The 18,423-nt window shown below is 42.3% G+C and overlaps 2 protein-coding genes across 3 annotated transcripts in view; one reads left to right on the top strand and one right to left on the bottom strand.

Annotated features, from left to right (window-relative positions):
• Positions 1-18,062, bottom strand: part of dock7 (dedicator of cytokinesis 7) — a 44,011-nt gene extending 25,949 nt beyond the window's left edge. For both annotated transcript variants that reach the window (XM_061078204.1, XM_061078203.1), the window contains exons 1-14: positions 17,970-18,062; positions 14,334-14,433; positions 12,628-12,803; positions 11,832-11,900; positions 11,611-11,740; positions 11,275-11,487; positions 10,997-11,082; positions 10,828-10,894; positions 10,244-10,393; positions 9,674-9,754; positions 9,216-9,378; positions 8,610-8,752; positions 8,412-8,505; positions 8,085-8,247 (exon numbers count right to left, since the gene is read on the bottom strand). In XM_061078204.1, the coding sequence (XP_060934187.1) occupies positions 8,085-8,247; positions 8,412-8,505; positions 8,610-8,752; positions 9,216-9,378; positions 9,674-9,754; positions 10,244-10,393; positions 10,828-10,894; positions 10,997-11,082; positions 11,275-11,487; positions 11,611-11,740; positions 11,832-11,900; positions 12,628-12,803; positions 14,334-14,433; positions 17,970-18,007 (1,673 nt within the window). In that variant the 5' untranslated portion in view covers positions 18,008-18,062. The remainder of the gene's footprint in view (positions 1-8,084; positions 8,248-8,411; positions 8,506-8,609; positions 8,753-9,215; positions 9,379-9,673; positions 9,755-10,243; positions 10,394-10,827; positions 10,895-10,996; positions 11,083-11,274; positions 11,488-11,610; positions 11,741-11,831; positions 11,901-12,627; positions 12,804-14,333; positions 14,434-17,969) is intronic.
• angptl3 (angiopoietin-like 3) lies at positions 2,486-6,515 on the top strand. Its single transcript, XM_061078205.1, has 7 exons — positions 2,486-3,159; positions 3,484-3,594; positions 3,755-3,866; positions 3,968-4,081; positions 4,377-4,472; positions 5,086-5,358; positions 5,500-6,515. Exons 1-7 carry the CDS (start codon positions 2,500-2,502, stop codon positions 5,682-5,684), a joined length of 1,551 nt encoding a protein of 516 aa, XP_060934188.1. The 5' UTR covers positions 2,486-2,499; the 3' UTR covers positions 5,685-6,515.
• Positions 18,063-18,423: the final 361 nt, after the last annotated feature.

Below are 18,423 nucleotides of genomic sequence, written 5' to 3' on the forward strand. Positions count from 1 at the left end.
ATTGATTATAATCTAGGTTGAACAAATCAGAGATTACCCATGAATTCAATTTAATTTAATCCTTCTCGCTGCTTCATAGGGATTAAATTAGAATACATCATTCTTAAACTAACAAACCGCTGTGGATAGCACATTAATTACTGCTTGTAGGAGTTATTAATACATTTTTATATAAATTGCCTCTTTGAACTTATATACAAACATGTGCAGAATATGACTGCTCCACAGAGACCTGAGAAGATCTGAGCCGTGTCAGATTCAAACCTTTAACACGCTCACCTCCAATCCTCAGCACTGTGCTGGATTGAAGGATACTGAATATCATTACCAGCTTTATGCTGATACAGCATTCCTTCACATTCACTCACTCCACGGCCAATTCTTTTTTTTTTTTTTTCATAGGACCTTTTCTTTCTGCTCTGCTCATATGAAAACTGTAGCCCTCCTTTAATTACTGAGAGCTGAGGTAATCCATCCTTATAACCACAAATGACTAGAAAGAGCTCATTAAGATGACCGTGGTATTTCAGGGTGCACTGTACCAGCCAAATGTTTCCATTTCAAACCAAAGCTCCAGGCAATGGGGCAATTATCCCAGTATTTTCTGCTATTTGTCATAATGTGAATGTAATAATTTAATAATACTTTCATTTGCTGTACAAAGTGCCTGATTAGTGCTTTACTCTAACAACAATAATGAATAGAAAATCGCCATAAAAGATGCATTTCCAATGTACACATTCCTGTATGAACAGTGCAGTCTGTGTGGTCAAACTTTTTTAACACCACATATGGACCCGTTTATTTGAGTTGGAAACCAAGCAGTAAGCAAAGCCAACAGTATAAATATTTATATTCCTATTAAATTTTACATCGAGTCATTTCAGTAATTAGTTCCTCCCCCCCACACTCTCTGGCTAATGGTGAACACATTTCACCGACACTGCAAGTTTGCTTGAAATCACTTACTTAAAAGTTTCCCACAAAAATAGGACAAGAATGATCGTTTAAAAGCTGCGAGCGCTTCATGACAAACACCTGTACTCACTCTTATTCGTGCAATAATTCACGTGGCAGCAGTGAAATGCATAAAACTGTGCAGATACAGGTGAGGATCTTCAGTTAACGTTCACATCCCAGATCAGAAAGGGAGAAACATGATGCCTGTGACTTTGACCATTTGGGTTCTCACATACAGCACCGTTGGATTATTTAAGGAGAATATCCAAAGCTCAGCGCAGGTCTGAACAACGCTATCATGACAAATGTCAGTTTAGCCAGTTTGCAGGTAATCAATCTGAGATACAGATACATACATACATTTAATTATTTGTCCCAAACACATGCACAGACATGCACAAGCACACTCATGCAAGGAGGGAAATTTAACCTCTGCTTTTAACCCATCTGGTGCAGGACACACAGAGCAGTGAGCAGCCATGTACGGCGCCCGGGGAGCAGTTGTTGGGGGAGTAAGGTGCCTTCCTCAGGGGCACTAGACAGGGTAGGGAGAATCCTCTTGGATTTTTGGACAGATCAATCCAGGTTCGTCTTTTTGTTGTTTCTCCGTGGAGTCGAACCAGAGACCTTTTCTGCCCATAGTCCAAGTTTCTGCCACTAGTCCATCTGGTTTGAACTCCTTCACAAACTTTAGACAAACTTTAAGATGTGGTCTAATGGGAGATGTGTTCATGGAACTGTGTCAACATGGACCAGAATCTCAAAGAAACATCTGAAAGAATTGAACCCATGAAGAACTGAGGCTGAAGGAGAAGCCCTCACCAGTATGAGTACGAGCTGGGTGGGTGTGTGTACTCCCCATATTTGGTGACTGGTGGCATTACAAATATTACACACGGTATGGCAAAGCTGAAGAAACCCAGATAAGGCCGAGCAATAAAAATCAAGATGATGAGTACACACTGCCCAGCCTCTATCACATCATTCATGTCCAGAAGCTCAACCCTGGCACAGATGTCAGGCCCACTCCCCTCCCCGAGCAAAGAGGGAAGGAGGAGTGAACGAAGGAGAGCTCGGTGCTCGGCTGATTCAGCAGGATGCTAAATCAAACCCCGGAGCATTAATTACACACAGCCTTATCAATCAGAGCAAAGTGTGTGCAAGGTTATAAGGTTTGAGATTGATCAGGCTGACGATCCATCAAAAAACAGTGATGGCCATTGTTGGCATTCTGCTGATCAGCTAAAGCTCGGCGCTATAGATGGAGAACAGTGTAGGGCAGGGTGTGGCGTGGAGAGGGGATCGGGGTTAAATGGACAGTGGAGAAGGGAGGGGTGTAAATGTCATTTGCTCACTGCTGTGATTTGTTTGTTCAGGAGAGGGAGGGCTTCGGGGGGGGATTTAGGAGGAGGTGGGGTAAACAGCTAAAACATAGTAGGGTTTAATGATCAGCTAATCCCCCCCCTCCTCTACAGACGGGGTAGTATATAAAACAGAGCAGGCTGCTGCTCTCACATCATTTTAACAGCAAGGACGTCTATGTTTTTAAGCAGAGGGAGAGAAACAGGCTCAGAGAAGAGGAACACAACAGCAGTGCAACAGTGTTTCAGAAGATTACTGTCATTCCACCGTCAAGGACTGGACAGCGAAATCATGATGAAGCTGTTCTGGCTGTTGCTGCTGCTGCTTGCTGATTTCACCACTGCCGTCCATTTGAGAACCCCAGGTAGAGAAGAGCGAACCACCATGCAACCCACGCAGTATCCCCACGCCTCGACCACAGGACCGAGCCCCACTGAGGCCAAGTCACGCTTCGCCATGCTGGACGATGTCCGGCTGCTTGCAAACGGCCTCCTGCAGCTGGGCCAGAGTTTGCGGGAGTTCGTCCACAAGACCAAGGCCCAGATCAACGACATTTTTCAAAAGCTGAACATTTTCGACCGCTCGTTCTACCAGCTCTCCGTCGTCACGTCAGAGATCAAGGAGGAGGAGGAGGAGCTGAAGAAGACCACCAACTATTTGAAGGCCAACAATGAGGAGATCAAGAACCTGTCGCTGGAGATCAACACCAAGATCAACGGCATCATCGACGAGCGCACCAAGCTGCAGAGCAAGGTGGGGAATCTGGAGGAGAGGCTGAAGGGGCTGTCACTGAGCATGGTCCCTGCTGAACAGCTCAGTGAAATCACAACACTCAGGGTAAGCAGCTAAGTGCTGACTCAATCACACCAAGTTATTTTCATGTTTTAATGAGGATTGAGCAAATAAAAACTGCACAAACTTTTCTCAAAGTTTCCAACTCCAACAAAAGCAGGTTAACTCATGCATTTTGTGTTCTAGTGTTTAGTGTTACAGGCTCACTGTTCCCTATCCTGTTACTGATATTACAAATTATATTCATTAACTAATAAGTGATATTCAAACTCTAACTATCGTTTTGTTGAATTCATGTCACTCATTTTAAAAAAGGAAGATATGTATAGGGAGAGAAGATGAACTATATTTTCCCTGTGGCATTTTCAGGATGTGATTGACGCACAAGAGAGAACGATCACCAATCTGCTGAAAGCTGTGAAAGAGCAGCACGATCAACTTGACCACCAGAAAGTCAAGATTAAAAACCTGGAGGAAAAGGTAGGCAACCAGTTCGGAAGTTTAGAATACATTCAGCCATTAAAGGCCAAACATCTGCTCTCTGTGAGAATTCGGTTTTAGGAATATTGGGAATGATTTGGGGCTTTTTTCAAGTGCTGACATCATTTAACACAACACATTCATTTGCATTTCCCTGCAGCTAAGCTATGACAGTTTTCAAGATACAGTCGATAAGCCGGCGGATTCAGACCCTGCAGCTCAGAATATGTTTGAATATCTGACAGTAAACTCCACTGGCCTGGACACAAACGGTAAAATTCTTTAATTATTTTTGCATAAGTCGCTGTTCCAAAATGTGAAATAACTTAAAATAAAAAAATGTGTACGTATTTATTTTGGTATTGTTCTGCAGACCTCCCCGTGGACTGCAGTGAGCTGTATCACAAAGGAGAGGCCAACAGTGGAGTCTATGTTATCAAGCCAAACCGATCAGAGCCATTCAACGTGTATTGCGAAATGGGATCAGGTGAGCGCGACAACAGCAATTTGAAGTTTCAGCGAAAGCATCAACATACAGATTTTGTGTTCAAAGGCTTTGACATACTTAAAGATGAAGTCACTAGCGTGCATCTCAGGGCATGGAACCAAAAGACAAAAGGTTATCAAGCTAGACAGCCGCAGGAACAGGTTATCAAGAAGGGCACACACAGGGGTGAATAACCTATTTACACTTTCTGTGATAAGGGAGCTCCCTGATCCTTGTGCAAACAGGTGCGTGACATGTGCCACGAACTGAAATATACTTCTCATCCACTCTGCAGATGGCGGCTCAGCTGTCATCCAGCACAGGATCGATGGCTCAGTGGATTTTGACCAGACATGGGAGAAATATGAGGAAGGATTTGGAGACCTGGAAAGTGAGTAGCTTTTTGAAAACTTTGTGTTACATTCCAGATAGGCCCTCAAATTGCGTATTAACAAAAAATACACGGTTGTGCCATAGGTGCTTATACTCTGCTGCAGAACTTAAGCAGATACAAATAATTACACTTTTTTAAAACATAAAAACAACCAAAGATAGCCCCCTGTAGGCCCAGTCATAGGAAACAGTAATTGTTTCCCCATCAGCCCTAAACTGACAGACTGACTTCTACTGTGTGGTTAACACACAAAGATTTGGCAACTTTCCCTGCAGTACACACCGGGTCAGACAGCTGCTCATACATGCTGTCGTGCTGCATTCCAGAAGAATGGCTCCTGCAGCCATGAATTTAAGTTGCTCTGCTACTTAACTACCTGTCAAATATTTATACCTTACAGCTAACTGCAGCATGCAACCATAGCTCAAGGGCAACACGTGTCAAGCATGTATTTCTTCTGGATTAAAGATGCAGGACTTAAGTCACTACTGGAGATTAATTTGAAATTGATAAATGAGTAAAATGTTGTCTGAGACTAGAAACTTTTTAAGATTGCCTGCTGTTGAAATGTTTATACAAGGTTAAAACTATATGTGTATGTTTAACACAGAGGACTTCTGGCTGGGCTTGAAGAAGATCCACAGTCTCGCCCAGCAGGGAGCTTCCATCCTACGTATAGATTTGGAGGATTGGAAGGAGGAGAAGCACTGGGCTGAGTACCGCTTATCATTGGACGGTCGCTCAAAGGACTACACCCTTCACGTCAGCCATTTCTCTGGTAGCCTGCCCAACGCCATAGCCAACATAACCGGCACGAGATTCTCCACTAAAGACAGAAATAACATGAGCCAGCAAAACAACTTCTGCACTCGCAATTACTCAGGTAAAGAGATACTCCAGCCGATTCTCCGACTGAATCCTCACCACAGCAATAATCCAAATCATGTTAATAATTACCGACACGATCAATTTGTCAATACCAAGCTATGTTTAACTTGTGCCTCTTGTCTCAACTCTCTGGCAGGTGGTTGGTGGTTCAACGGCTGCGGAGAGACCAACCTCAATGGAAGGTATTTGTGGCTGAGGGCAAAGGGACGCTCTGTGAGGAGGAAGGCAATTCACTGGAAGCCCGGCACCGGGCCTTCATATTCCCTCCGGATGACAAAGATCACTGTGCGACCAGACCAAACTCCTAACTCCTACAACTGAACCCCCCAACTCACACCTTCTGCTCTCTACCAACACGGCTGGCATCTTTCATAAACGTTAGTAATATGTAACGCTCAACCGATAAGTTTCATAGGGAAGGGAAAGCAAAGTAAATCAGGCATCAAACTAAAATCCTAATTTATATGCAACATTAAGCAGATTGCCTGCTGATATCATTCTGACACAGACTGGTGCAGAGTCTGACTGAACGGGCCAAAAAATGCTGAACTGTCGCACTGTTGCAACAAATGCCACATAGGTCGTTAACCTATTGGGTCTGATCCAGCAGGGACAGTAGAATCCTCATGATGCAACATCTGCAATCACTTGCAAAATGGACATATTGATCCATAATCAGCAGTCCGATGTAGTGCCGGTTGCAAAATGTCACAGGACAGCATCGAGCTCTTAAACTGAGATGACCTGGCCATCTTTTTGTTTTGTGACAATAGTTAATTTTATCTTTGTGATGTGAAAACATAATGCATGCTAACTATAAACTGAATGTCAGGTTTCTAGGACAACACAGCAGCAGAATGGTCCATACGAATGAATGAGGACATACAAACCTTGGGCAGCATATTACAAAACGTTTCCTTTTGTTTGTTCTATGTTTTTTTTACTGTGTAAAGTATTTAAACCATGTTCATGCTATTATAAGATATATGCTGGTACTCATTTCCATGTATTTCCTATGTTATTGAGTCATATTGACTCTTGTCCATTCCTTTAGCTCTACTGTAAATGTACCTCATCCTAACACGTAACCCTGACAAGTAGTGATGTGCTAACGAGTCATGTTGACAAAATAAAAATCAATGTGGCCCAACACCTTTCCAACGTGACTTGCATTGGTTGTCTGAGCCAAATAATATTTCCTTCTGAATATATTTCTTCTCAATCAAATTATATGGACTTATATACGAACTGCATGCTTACATATTAATACAATCTGGATAAATATTATTATATCAAAGTATACTCATTATTTAAAAACAGGATATTCAGATAAATATCCTCTGGGAGACTTTTACTTTAAGTGTCTGACTTCTACATATCAACTAAAGTCTTTTCTATTCAACCCCATGTCAAATTAATTCACTGCAGTTAATCAGTGCCAGATAAATCTCTTTGTGTGTCACATCAGGGATTTAATCTGGTGTCTGTAGTTACATTCCCATGCTGGACCTGGTGCTTACGTCAACCCAGTGATTGGCTAACCAGACCTGATGTGATGCGATGGAATCAGAGTAGGCTCAGCAACTAGAAGTATGAAACCTAGAAAGTTTCCAAAGAATGGGATGCTCAAAATAGAACAGGAAGTTGGCATTGAGCAAAGGGTACAAAACATGGGATAGGGCGGAGGATGGTTTTTCCACCTTTATGCCAGCAGTGGATAAAGTAACAGGGACGAGTCGATGTCTGTGTCAAAAAGGATGCAGCATGGCATCATGCCTCTGATTTCTTAACACCGGCATGCGAAGCACACATAGTAGTAACAAAATCCCAGGTGATTTGATCCACTACAAAAAAGGAAAGGCGGCATAACAAGGGATTTCCAAAATGGCAATATAATGGTATCTCTGAATAAAACAAGCTTGTCTAAAAGAGAGAGTGATAGTCTGTGAGGAAAGACAAAGGTTCTGCAGTAAAGTTTTAAAGAGGAAACATTGTAAACTTTCAATAATATCAAACCATACTGCTTCTGGAAGTCTTGTATTTCTTTTTCGTGATAAAATTATTAAAAAAAAACGAAAAGACAAAAACTGCAATGCTATCCTTTCACCCAGTCTACTTAGCTCTCTGTGGTGGATCAGTTAGGTCTGATATTTGTTAATCTGTTATCTTCAAACAAACCAGACCTGCAACTGCAATACATGTCATCAGCCACATCAGGTTATATGAACATCTCTCCAAGAGACCTTGGCATGAAAAGCACTGGTTCAGAATATTTACACACTGGTAGACACATAGGAGCCACAGTGCCGGTCATCACAGTGCAAACTGTGGGTGTGCAGATTTCTAGGAGTTAAAGGTGTGTTAAGGCATTAAATGGGGCTCTAGCCATAGCATTTAGCCTATATTCATATTAAATAAATGTAGATGACCGAACAAGCCGAACAATAGGGGATTTCTTTAAGAAAATGTGATTTTTAACATTTTAATGTGATATTTGAAGGACATTTATGAAGCTATACCTGAATGAAAGGCTTGTGATGAACACATTCAAATGTTTCATTAAAATAAAACCATTTAAAATAGCTTGGCTTTTAGCAACCTACTGAGAAGTAATTTAAAGTGAAAGCTTAACAAATGAATACACAATATTGAATAATTTCATCAACCTGAGAGGTAAGAAACAAGCTTTTTTCCCCCTACTGCAAATATTTCTTTCCATACCTGTATGTGGTGTTCGGCACGTAGACATCCCTCGCAGGGAACTCCAGGATCTCTCTGGTAGGACGTACCCTACTGTCAGGGTAAGGTTTAACTTGATGGAGGTCAGGGGTCAAGCAATAGTGGGGGTTCTCTGGAGCTGGTGAAATATCCAACTTCAACTGGGCTGTGGTGACAGTCACAGAAGACCGAAGGAGAAGTAAAGAAACAAACAAACAAAGGAAGGATTACAATTCATTCAAAACACAGGTGGTTCAAGTCATCAAATGTGAACTGTGATGGCAGTTAAAGTTGAGAACTGTGTTTAAATTAAAGAACAAGCCCCCGTACCTGTGATGGGTCTGAGTCTCCTCAGAACCGAAGAGGGTCTTCTCATATCTGCTAGAAACTTAAACAAGTCTTCATCGCTCAGTCTGTCTCCCTCCTGACACACATATAGAGAATAAACAATATATAAAAGATATTTTAGAGGATACAGCCCTCATATCCCTCAGACTTGTTTGTGTGCATGTGTGTTGTAGCAGGGACCTGTTTGAAGAAGTTGGTGATGGTGAGTGTTGCAGGTCTAAAGCCCGTCAGACTGCACGACTCATCTCCACTGGTGGTCCTCTCCAGGGAGCGTCTTCCCATGATGCTCGAGTTTCTTCGCTCGGACCATGAGCCTTTTCTCTCTGGAGACAAACAATTAAAGAAACAATTGGAATATTCGATTGTCTTAGTTGACAGAACATATTTCTGCCTAGCAACAAAGAGGCAGCCAGGATCACAGACACTTGTGAGGTCAAAGATCAGACAAACACCAAAGGGTCAAACTCAAAAGGACACATCGAGGATCGATACGGTTAAATACGTTGTTTTGCTCCGTGTTTGAATTTGCTTTACTAACTATTTGTCAACGGAAATAGTTTTTAGATAAAGTAAGGTATTGAACCGTCCATGAGCCTCATGCGTGACCACCAGATCTTTGTTCCCTGACTCTATAGGACACCGAGACTGTGAGTGGCTGAAAGCTCTGCAAAGCAAAACATTGCTCAAGCGTTGTTTGCTTCCACTCTGTGACTTCTAATGACCTGATCCTGACATGTCTGCAGCTACAATCCAAAGGGTTGGTTGTGTTGAAAGGGAATGTCAGACCTGAGAGGCTCATCTCCAGCTCCGTGTCTCTCTCCAAACTGCCGGCACTGTTCACAATGTTCATCAGGTGGATGGCGGTCCAGGCGAAGGGCATTCGGTAGCGACCCAGACGCTGGCAGAACTGCTCCGACTGGCCGCGAAGCTTCTCCAGCTTCTCTTTATTCTGAATAAAGACATAATTTGATTAAGCTTTGTGCTTCCAAAAACTTTCTAAAAATGCTTAAAAGCTATATTTAAGTGTTCATGTCCATTCAATCACAGAAAGTATTTAATGATGCAATATTTCAGCAGCAACATGGGTGGAAGTGCAAGGAACAGGAGGCAGTTTTAAAACTACACATAAGACTGAAATGGTGGATAAAGAAGAATATATTCATTATCTTATAAAAAAACATATTATTGTTATTGTTGAAGTACACCTGACGCAAACCTCAAAATCTCATTCACACTCATGATACCTTGGCAGCGTCTGACTCCTTGAAGACCATGTAGGGTTCTGCACACTCTCCGATATCACCTTGCTGCAGAACTTTCTCCAGCTGGGGGACAGAGAACACACAGTTCACAGCCGTCACACTCACACGGCAATAAAAACCTCATCCAGGACACACACTGACTGTCAAATAGTTTTTTCAGACATGTTTAAATGACCTTATCTGCCCTTTATATATATATATATAACAATACTTTCCTCCAGACATTACATTTGAAAATGTCAAAGTCGTATTGCATTTGAAGACTATTTACAACATCAGATATTCTTTTTGAGAGGGGAGAGGAACAGTGGTAATAGAAGAATTTTATGTGTCACTTTTATGAGAGAAAAGGATTCAAGGATCTTTGTTGGACTAAAACTTTGTTGAGGAAACTTTCCAAACGAGACTTGCAAGTGTTTTATATCGTCAAAAGGTATTTTTTTGCAGGTGTTGGACGTAAATCTTACATTTGGGTCGATACAATATTGAAATAAATATGTTTTTGTGCAATAAAAGATTTGATTGAGGAAAAATATGTCCTAGTAGTCTGACCTTGATGACGAGGAAGACATCCTGGGAGGGATAAGTAATGGAGAATATGGCCGAGCGAGCCAGCGTAGAGATGGCCGCTGTCTGAGTGTGTGGACGCAGCAGCCCCTTCGTCTGCTCGGAGTTCAGGTCAAAGAAAAAGTTCTCCGATATCTGAGGGACACATACAAAACGTGCATTATCACATTTTCATGACAGGGAAGTTAAACGTAGCAGTATAATCACAAAACGACAACTTCTGGAATCTGATATCATAACAGTTCAGTGACAAATGACCCACTTGTGATATAAGAGAGCTCCTGTGCAGAGCAAAACATATGAGTGATTCACTTATCAAGGCAAGTGCTACCCTCTAGTGTCTGTCAGCTAGAGGGGAGCAGGAAGAGGAAGGTGATCTTCTTCAGATAGACACATAGTTCCAGTGTGTGATTTAATTGCGTTCCCCAAAGCATAACAGGGCCACAACATAAAATTTTATAGTCCACTCATCAAATTCGTTTTTGGCCTCCCAACATTTTTAATGGTTTGCAGAAGTGACCCAACAACTCAGGGCTGAGGGAGGCACTGAGGAAAGCATAACAGCTTACCTTTTTCTTTTCCTTGACATCGTATAAGGCCAAACTAGCAAATATGGGTTCAATTTCGATCTCGAACCTTCAAGGGAAGAGAAAAAGCAGAGGGTCAGCAGAAAGTAGCATTAAATATAAGAGCTAAAAGCCTTTTTTTTCTTCTGGAAAAAGGCTGTCCACCACTTACTTCAAGGACAAGCACTTGACGAGTAGCCTCTGGCCAAAGTGTTCTTTGGGTACTTCAGGCACACAGTGGCGCTCAATGGGCTCCTCCTACACATTCACATACATTAAAAAAAAAAAACAGTAGAAATGGTCAATTTTGAATTTGTGTATGTTCATGCTTTGACGTGTCACACTAAGAATTCAATCCATGCACTGGTTTTGAAGCTGAAAGATTGAGGTCAGCCTGCAAAAGTGCCATGTAAATGTAATGGTTCCTGCAGATGTAAAGGAATGCCTCACCTCATCGAGGGCCGGGTGCAGAGCAAAGAGTTCCCGGTGGCGGTTCGCCTTGCGCAGCTCCTCGTTGTGCCGGTCGATCTCGTCGTTGGGAGCGCGGTCGAGCAGGTGAGGGAGGAGGGCGTCGGGGACGGAGTTCTTCAAGTCAAAGATGCTGCAGGCCCAGCTGCCGCGCGGCGTGTCGTCTATAGACATCGACCGCCGCTTCAAGTCGTCCTACAGAACAACCAGGACGGAAACATGTCTTCAGAAGCAGAGCTGGTGGAGGAGCTGGAGCAGCTTGTGGCCTTCAAGACATTTTCAACACACACCAGCAGTTTGGTCAATTGATTTTTATACCTGGTCGTCCTGGTAGCTGCTGCTGTCTGGCATCTCATCGGCCTCAAACACCTGCTTGGGCAGACCTTTCTGACGCTCCTTCTGCTTGTCCAGAGTGTTGGGGTTGAAACCCGTACCGAGTTTGTGATATCTGAAGGAGCAAACAGCCATTTAAGCAAAGTGGACAATTGAACATCTTTAAAGAATATATATTTATATATCATCACAAAATGAAGCCTTACTTTCTGTTGACGACGGCCCAGTCCTCTGTGTAAGATCTGACACAGTCTCTGACGTGAACATCAGTGTCCCTGCAGACACCATCAGTCAAACCAGGTTTATTTTAATACCAAGACACAGACTTTAAATGCATTAGTTTGAGACAATAAAGTGAACGGGCTGATGTCATATCATCTTTCTGGTACATCAGCCATCTGCCGTATTTCTGCCTTCTCTTCTGAAAAACTAAAACCCAGAGCTACAGTGAGTGAAGGTTGTTTTCAGGTTTTTCATCTCTCAGTGTTTGGTGCAGCTTTTACAATGATTAAAAACAAAAGATGGAATTAGCAGAGTTTCATGGCCACGGGCAAAAATGCTTAAAGAAAGTGGCTTGGCAAGGGATAGAATTTTCCCATTTAATAAAGGATCATTAGGTCTGAAAACGAAATGTGAAACTATGTCATAAATCAATTACAAATAATTACATAACTGTGCTTTTAAAATAATAAAATGTAGATCAATGCTATTGATTTTTTTAATAAAGTGTAACATTTATTCGGGCTTGTTAGCAAAGGGAATAACTGGATCTAAAAAGGAATATAATTTATTAACATTTATCAAAAATGTAAACATAAGACAATGGATAGATGAAATATATTTATGTCCGCACAAACCTTTTTAATCCCTTTATTGTCCCAATAATAACACAATAGTATTACCTTTATAAACAAACACGCTTTACAAAAGAAAACACTGAGGAACTCTACTTTAACAGCACACTTTCTACTCGAGCTCTTTTCCACCACCCAGCGTTCTTACCCTTCCTCAGGAACGGCTTGTGCCACAGTGCGACACTCCCTGGGTGTGTAGGTGACCTCGATGTCATCGGGGGGGAACTCGATCAGATCTCTCAGGGGGCCGGACTCAACGAGGGGCGGGTGGGTGATGAGGTACTCCTCAAAATCCACCGGCTCCACCGCCTCTGTGAGGGGAACCTGAGGGAGAAAAGAGAGGAATGGGCAAAGTCCATTATTGTATTATTTACTTCAGTCCCTCCTTCAAACTCATCAGTGCCTGAAACTATTTTGGATTTATTTTTTATGCACATCATAACGCCAGAAAAGCTGCAGCTTCAGCGTCTAGACTGCCAAAATAAAGAAGAAGAAACTGCCATCTACCATTACTTCTCCTGCACATCAAGAGCCTGGTTTATTATTATTATTTATATGCATGTCAACATGTTCTCTGCTTGTCAGTGTGTTCACACATCACCAGGCCTTAGAAGAATATTGTGTTTTCTTCCTAGCTGTTAATTGTTGTCTCATACTGTTCCTCCTGTGTATTTTAAGAGCTGTTGCTTTGTCTGTATGTGAGGCAGGCACTGTTTTTGTATCTTTATTTTTCACCACTTTTATAGTTGTTTGTATTTTCAATGCTTTTATTCTTAATGTCTGCACTTGTATTGCCTCTCCAGGGACTACAGAGGAAAATTAGCCTCTGTGGCCAATCCGGCATATTTCCAGAAAGGTTATTAATATGCACGTCCCTGTCAAATAAAAGTTATAAAGTAAAGTTAATAAGTGCGCTCAGCTGGGTGTCGTGCTTCCATCACTGCCTATCAACGCCGAGGAGCGGTAAAAACCTGTTTCTACTGCAGAGTCATTTGAAACAAGAGTGAATGCCAATTATATCCATTCTATGAATCAGGAATTGTTTATGTTATTTATGTCAAGAGAGCAATTATTGGATCATCTTTAATTCTGAACAGCTAAATCAATTTAGGGGAAGGACACATCTGTGATTTAAAATGCCCTCAATTAGGTGATGCAAGTATTAAACAGATTAGCAAGTGTGTTACTTCAAGCCCAGACCCAAACACTTGAATGCGTCTTTGTCTTCTTCTAAAGTGATGAACCCAGGAGGAATCTTTATTCAGCAGCTTTAGTTTAAGTCTCAGTTTGTTCGTCCTTCTTCCTCACTCTCTCGCCCTCTTGAGGAATTTGACACAAATACCTTTCACAATTTAATTAAAAGTCAACTGCAGCCTAATTGTATTTGCTGGTCAAGTGTCATTCCCCCTTTAACAAACAGTGTCTGAGCTCAAACACTAGAAAACCTAGAAACACAGCAGACACTGGATGTGTTGGCTCGGCTAATTAACTGGTTTATCTCTCAACTGTTGTGCAGACGGTTAAATAACCACAAACTTGACAGAAACACCCTGGTCTAAGGTTTGTATTTGATTTAACTGCATTTAAAGCTACTGTTGACCAAACGAACCAAGTCATTCATGAAACTACAGTCCACAGTCTCACACTTTGTGGGCGGTGGCTGAAAACCCAAAATCATAGCGCACAGGACATTCTTGTTTTCAGAATAACATGACGTTCAGTTTCTTTGCCTCAAGACATCATCGGTTATTGCATAATGTTTGTTTCCAAAACAGACAGCCATTTAATTTGAATAAATTTAGCTGCAGCGAAACCAATTCATTCCAGCACTGATCCCTATGATCGACGACTCACTGTGTTGCTTGTTGTGGTCCCAACATTGAGGTTTTTGAGGAGCTGTGGGGAACCTCCATACTGGCCGGCGATCTGCTTCCTGACCTCTGCTGCCACAGTCCTGCAAAAAGTGGAGACACACAGTCAATTAACACAGTCAATATCAACAGTCTAAGTAATGAACGATCCACTGAGAAGGGATGGCCGGCTTGTTTGTAATTAAGAGTGTAAATATCAGGGGAATAAACAACACAATGATATCACAATATTTCCACAAATTGGACAGGAGAACCAAAGTTTATGTAATAAAGAGCCGACAGATGTTTTAGTCTTTGGTCATGATAAACTCTGGTAGGTAGTCAAGCAGCTTAGATTTAACATGTTAACTGCAAAAGTAAGAAAATGCTTCCGTGTCAGTATCAGAAAAAAAATCATATTTCAGATATGAGTGGGAGTATATAAACACGTTTGCAATACAGATTATTTGTACGACCCGTTTTGTAATCTGGAGAATTTGAAACTAAATGAAAAGCTTTTAAGTTAATTTCACCCTTTAGTTTAATTTCAGCATTTATCCCATTGCAGATTTATCCTGAGATACCTCGAGCTGTTAAAGACGAGCCTAACTTCCAACGAGAATTACACTTCTTGTCCTTTTATGATTTTCTTTGTGTCTCTGCTCATAATGTTCAAGCGTCGCCTCGGACAGAATCATATATTACACCCAGACAGAGAAAAAAAAGAAACTAATAAAAACCCTTGGACCCTGGTGGTCAGCACAAAACTCTTGGTGTTCAACCGCTGCTGAAGCCACACACGTGCACAGGTCCTTTAAATCACAGTAAGCACCCGGACCACTCAGAGACTTTTTACCTTGAACAAAACAACAAACGCTGCAAGTCGCACAATGTGACACAAACAAATGACAAATTAGACGCAAGGATAAATGACAAAGCACAAACGACTCGATCCAAGGTTACTATTCGCAGTTTTGTCAGTCGGTTTTCCTCATAATCAATAACTCCATCCTGAAAGCAACATCACAATAATAAGTGGAGAGGAAGGATTATGTATGATTCAGTCAGTGAGATCATTGAAAACAGTCTCAACCTGGGTCTGGTTTATCCACTGACGCGATAGTGGCTCATCTGTGCTGCGTCATAAATATGCGGTAACACAAACAGGTGAGACAAGACTACACAAAACCTGGGTCAAGCAAATCAACCGGAGGCAGGATGTTTGTATGAAAGCTGCTTGGTCCAACCTGCCAGCTCAAGCTAAACATGATGATGTACTGTAGTGTGTAGATCCAGTGCAGGACCGTGCTGTCACTGCTGGAGAAAGACAGAAGCGCTGATCTGACAAACACATACCACAGTCCCCCCCCCGATGCCTCTTAACAGACCTTAACTTAGCACAGGTCAGTGCACAGAGGAATAAACACACAGCTCTGATGGCGATCACTTCAACATGGTAAGAAGAACAACAACTCCAACAACTGGTTCTCATGACATATGAAAACTATTCACTATTTGGATCTCTGGGGGCGAAAGCTGTTTCCTATCTTGGTCACTAAATTTGCTGCAGCATGCAACATAAACTAACTTGAAGGAACATCTGAGCATTTACAATTAAAGTGTTTGTTTGCTGCTGAATTAATATCAGCAATGTAAACTTTGACCAAAAGTCAGCGATAATGAGGCTATTTTAGAAAATGACTGCCTCATCTTTAGGGTAAATCTTGAGTTTATGGTAAAAAGTGACATTTTATGTTGAGATATGTGTGGTGTCATTGGGCCATCTGTAAGTTTAGAAGTTGACTCCAGTGATCACACATGAATCATCCTGTCTGAATGACCTGCAACGAGGGCATGTCAAGTACAGACAAATCATATTAAATTCCAATAACTGAATGTGGTTGTGATATATGTTAAAGAAACTTGGCTCAACCAGATTATAAATCGTAGAATAAGAGGGGGAAATTTACAAGTAGATGTGATTGTGATAAACTAGTTTTTCCATAGCAGCAAATATTTTAAAATCCAAAATATATCCTTATGATTAACTTTAACCTGTATATAAAGAAACTGGGCTCAAGCAGATTACAAATCCTGACATGAAGGGGTCAATCAATGTAGTAGATGTTCAAGGTCTTTGTCATAAACTAGTTTTTTACAAGTGGCAAAAAAATCCAAACTTTGACTCCTTAAACTTAACTTGACGAGCCTCTAAACTACATTTACAGGATCTGGGCTTAAACAGATCACCAATCCTAGAATGAAAGAGGAAAATACTTAACTAAGTAAATTTGCAAAGCCTTAAAAAACAGTCTAGTTTTCACATGTAGAAGCAAAGACGTCAAAATCCAAATTATGACTCCTAGGAACTTTTAAGACACATTAACAATCCAACCCAAAACAGAAATCAGCGGAGTAAATGTGCAACGACTCTGTAATAAGCAACTTTTCCCGTGTAGCTGCATAAAGCTTCAAAATCCAAACTATGACTCTTTATCACCATAATGAGCCTCTAAACTACGGTTACAGACACTGGTCTATAACAGATCCCCAATCCTAGTATGAAAGAGGATAATATTCAACTAGGTCGATGTGCAAAGCCTTGAAAAAATAGTTTTCTAGTTTTCCCAAGTAGAAGCTAAAACTTCAAAATCTAAACTATGACTTCTGAGATCACCTTGTCCAAACTTTCAACCTGTAGCTGAAGAAACTTGAGCTCGACTACATGAACAATAATCAAGTTTCCCCATGTGGAACAAGTGGTCTCCTCATCCTCATCCTCATCTTCCTCCAGGTACAAGAAGGTAAACATCACTGGTTTTGGGGTTAATATCTACTGGAGTAACTGTGATTTAAGTGATCAGCAGGAACTAAAACACACAAACACACACATGTATATAAACACACAGTGATAGTGATGGTGTGTGTGAAACAGCATCTTTTCTACCCCTCCATCCATCTTTGTATCTCTCCATCAGCTGGGGTGATGGCATTTGACAGGCAGCACAAAGCCCTTTGTTGGAGAGATTACTTTAATCTGTCTGAGGGGCGGGGTGGTGGTGGTGGGGGGGGGGGGGATTCTATCATCATCGATGTTTGACAGCAGCTGATGGTTTATCTCAGACATGTGTGTGTGTGTCTCACTGCTGTGTGAATACAAACAACACAACAACAGCACAAAGTTCAGTCCCATCTCTCCCACTAGCACCTAGCTGCTGCTGCTGCTCCCATCGCTAGCGACCGTAGCCGACTAGCTGCTCCCAGAGAATAACGGTTTCCACTGCGGGGAACGAGCCTTTGTTTGCGGGTAGTGGTTCACAACATGGAGCCTCCATGAGCAGGGTGATGGAGGAGGGGGGGGTTTAACCACACCACGTCCCGTCGCTGGGTGGGTGTCCCGGTGTTGTTCTGCCCGGGGAGGGTCACCAGCATCCCCGCCGCTGTGGCTAGCGGGAGGCTAGCTCCGGAGCTAACAGGCAGCTAGCTCCGGAGAGGGAGGGCAGGCTCTGCTAGCGGCGGCCGGGGCCTGCCCTCCCTCTCCGGGGCTCCCCTCCCCCGGTGGTCCGATGGGTGGGGGGGGGGCTCCCGGAGGGTGTGTGTTTTCCGCGAGCTCGCTCCCGGGGAACTCGGGTGTGTTTACCTGCTGATTTTCTGGGCGAAGGCGCGGCGTTCCGCCATGGCAGTGGCCGCGGATGAGCTGTGGATTCCCGGGCAGGAGGCGGACTGGCTCCGGCTTCCACTGCGACCGCAGGACCTGGGAGAATGGGAGCGTTTTACCGTAATGACAGTGGTGATGCGCAGACGAACACACCCAGTGGAAAAGCTCCTGCGCGCTGTAGTTACGGTAATACCGCACTGTACCGAGCTGGACAAATTTAAAGGGATAGTTCACCTCAAAATGAAACGTAAACAAACAACATGGGGAAAAGCCTCCATTCTGCTCCTGTGGTGTCATCCAAGTGTTCAGAAGCCTCAACATTCATATTTGAGTAGGAATGGCATAATTTACATTATATTTTTAGCCTAAATGACTGTTATCCTCAGTCCAGAGCCATGTTAATCTTCAGTGAATAATTTCCCAAATTCCATGGTAA

This window comes from Limanda limanda, chromosome 9 (genome assembly GCF_963576545.1).
Source record: "Limanda limanda chromosome 9, fLimLim1.1, whole genome shotgun sequence".
Taxonomy (NCBI): domain Eukaryota; kingdom Metazoa; phylum Chordata; class Actinopteri; order Pleuronectiformes; family Pleuronectidae; genus Limanda; species Limanda limanda.

What these genes read in the sequence shown, in the direction of transcription:
- angptl3 (XM_061078205.1), top strand. Translation starts at nt 2,500, where the DNA reads ATGTTTTTAAGCAGAGGGAGAGAAACAGGCTCAGAGAAGAGGAACACA. An exon ending in AGGATTTGGAGACCTGGAAA is followed by an intron (nt 4,473 to 5,085) that starts GTGAGTAGCTTT and finishes TGTTTAACACAG; the next exon opens with AGGACTTCTGGCTGGGCTTG. An exon ending in CTGCACTCGCAATTACTCAG is followed by an intron (nt 5,359 to 5,499) that starts GTAAAGAGATAC and finishes ACTCTCTGGCAG; the next exon opens with GTGGTTGGTGGTTCAACGGC.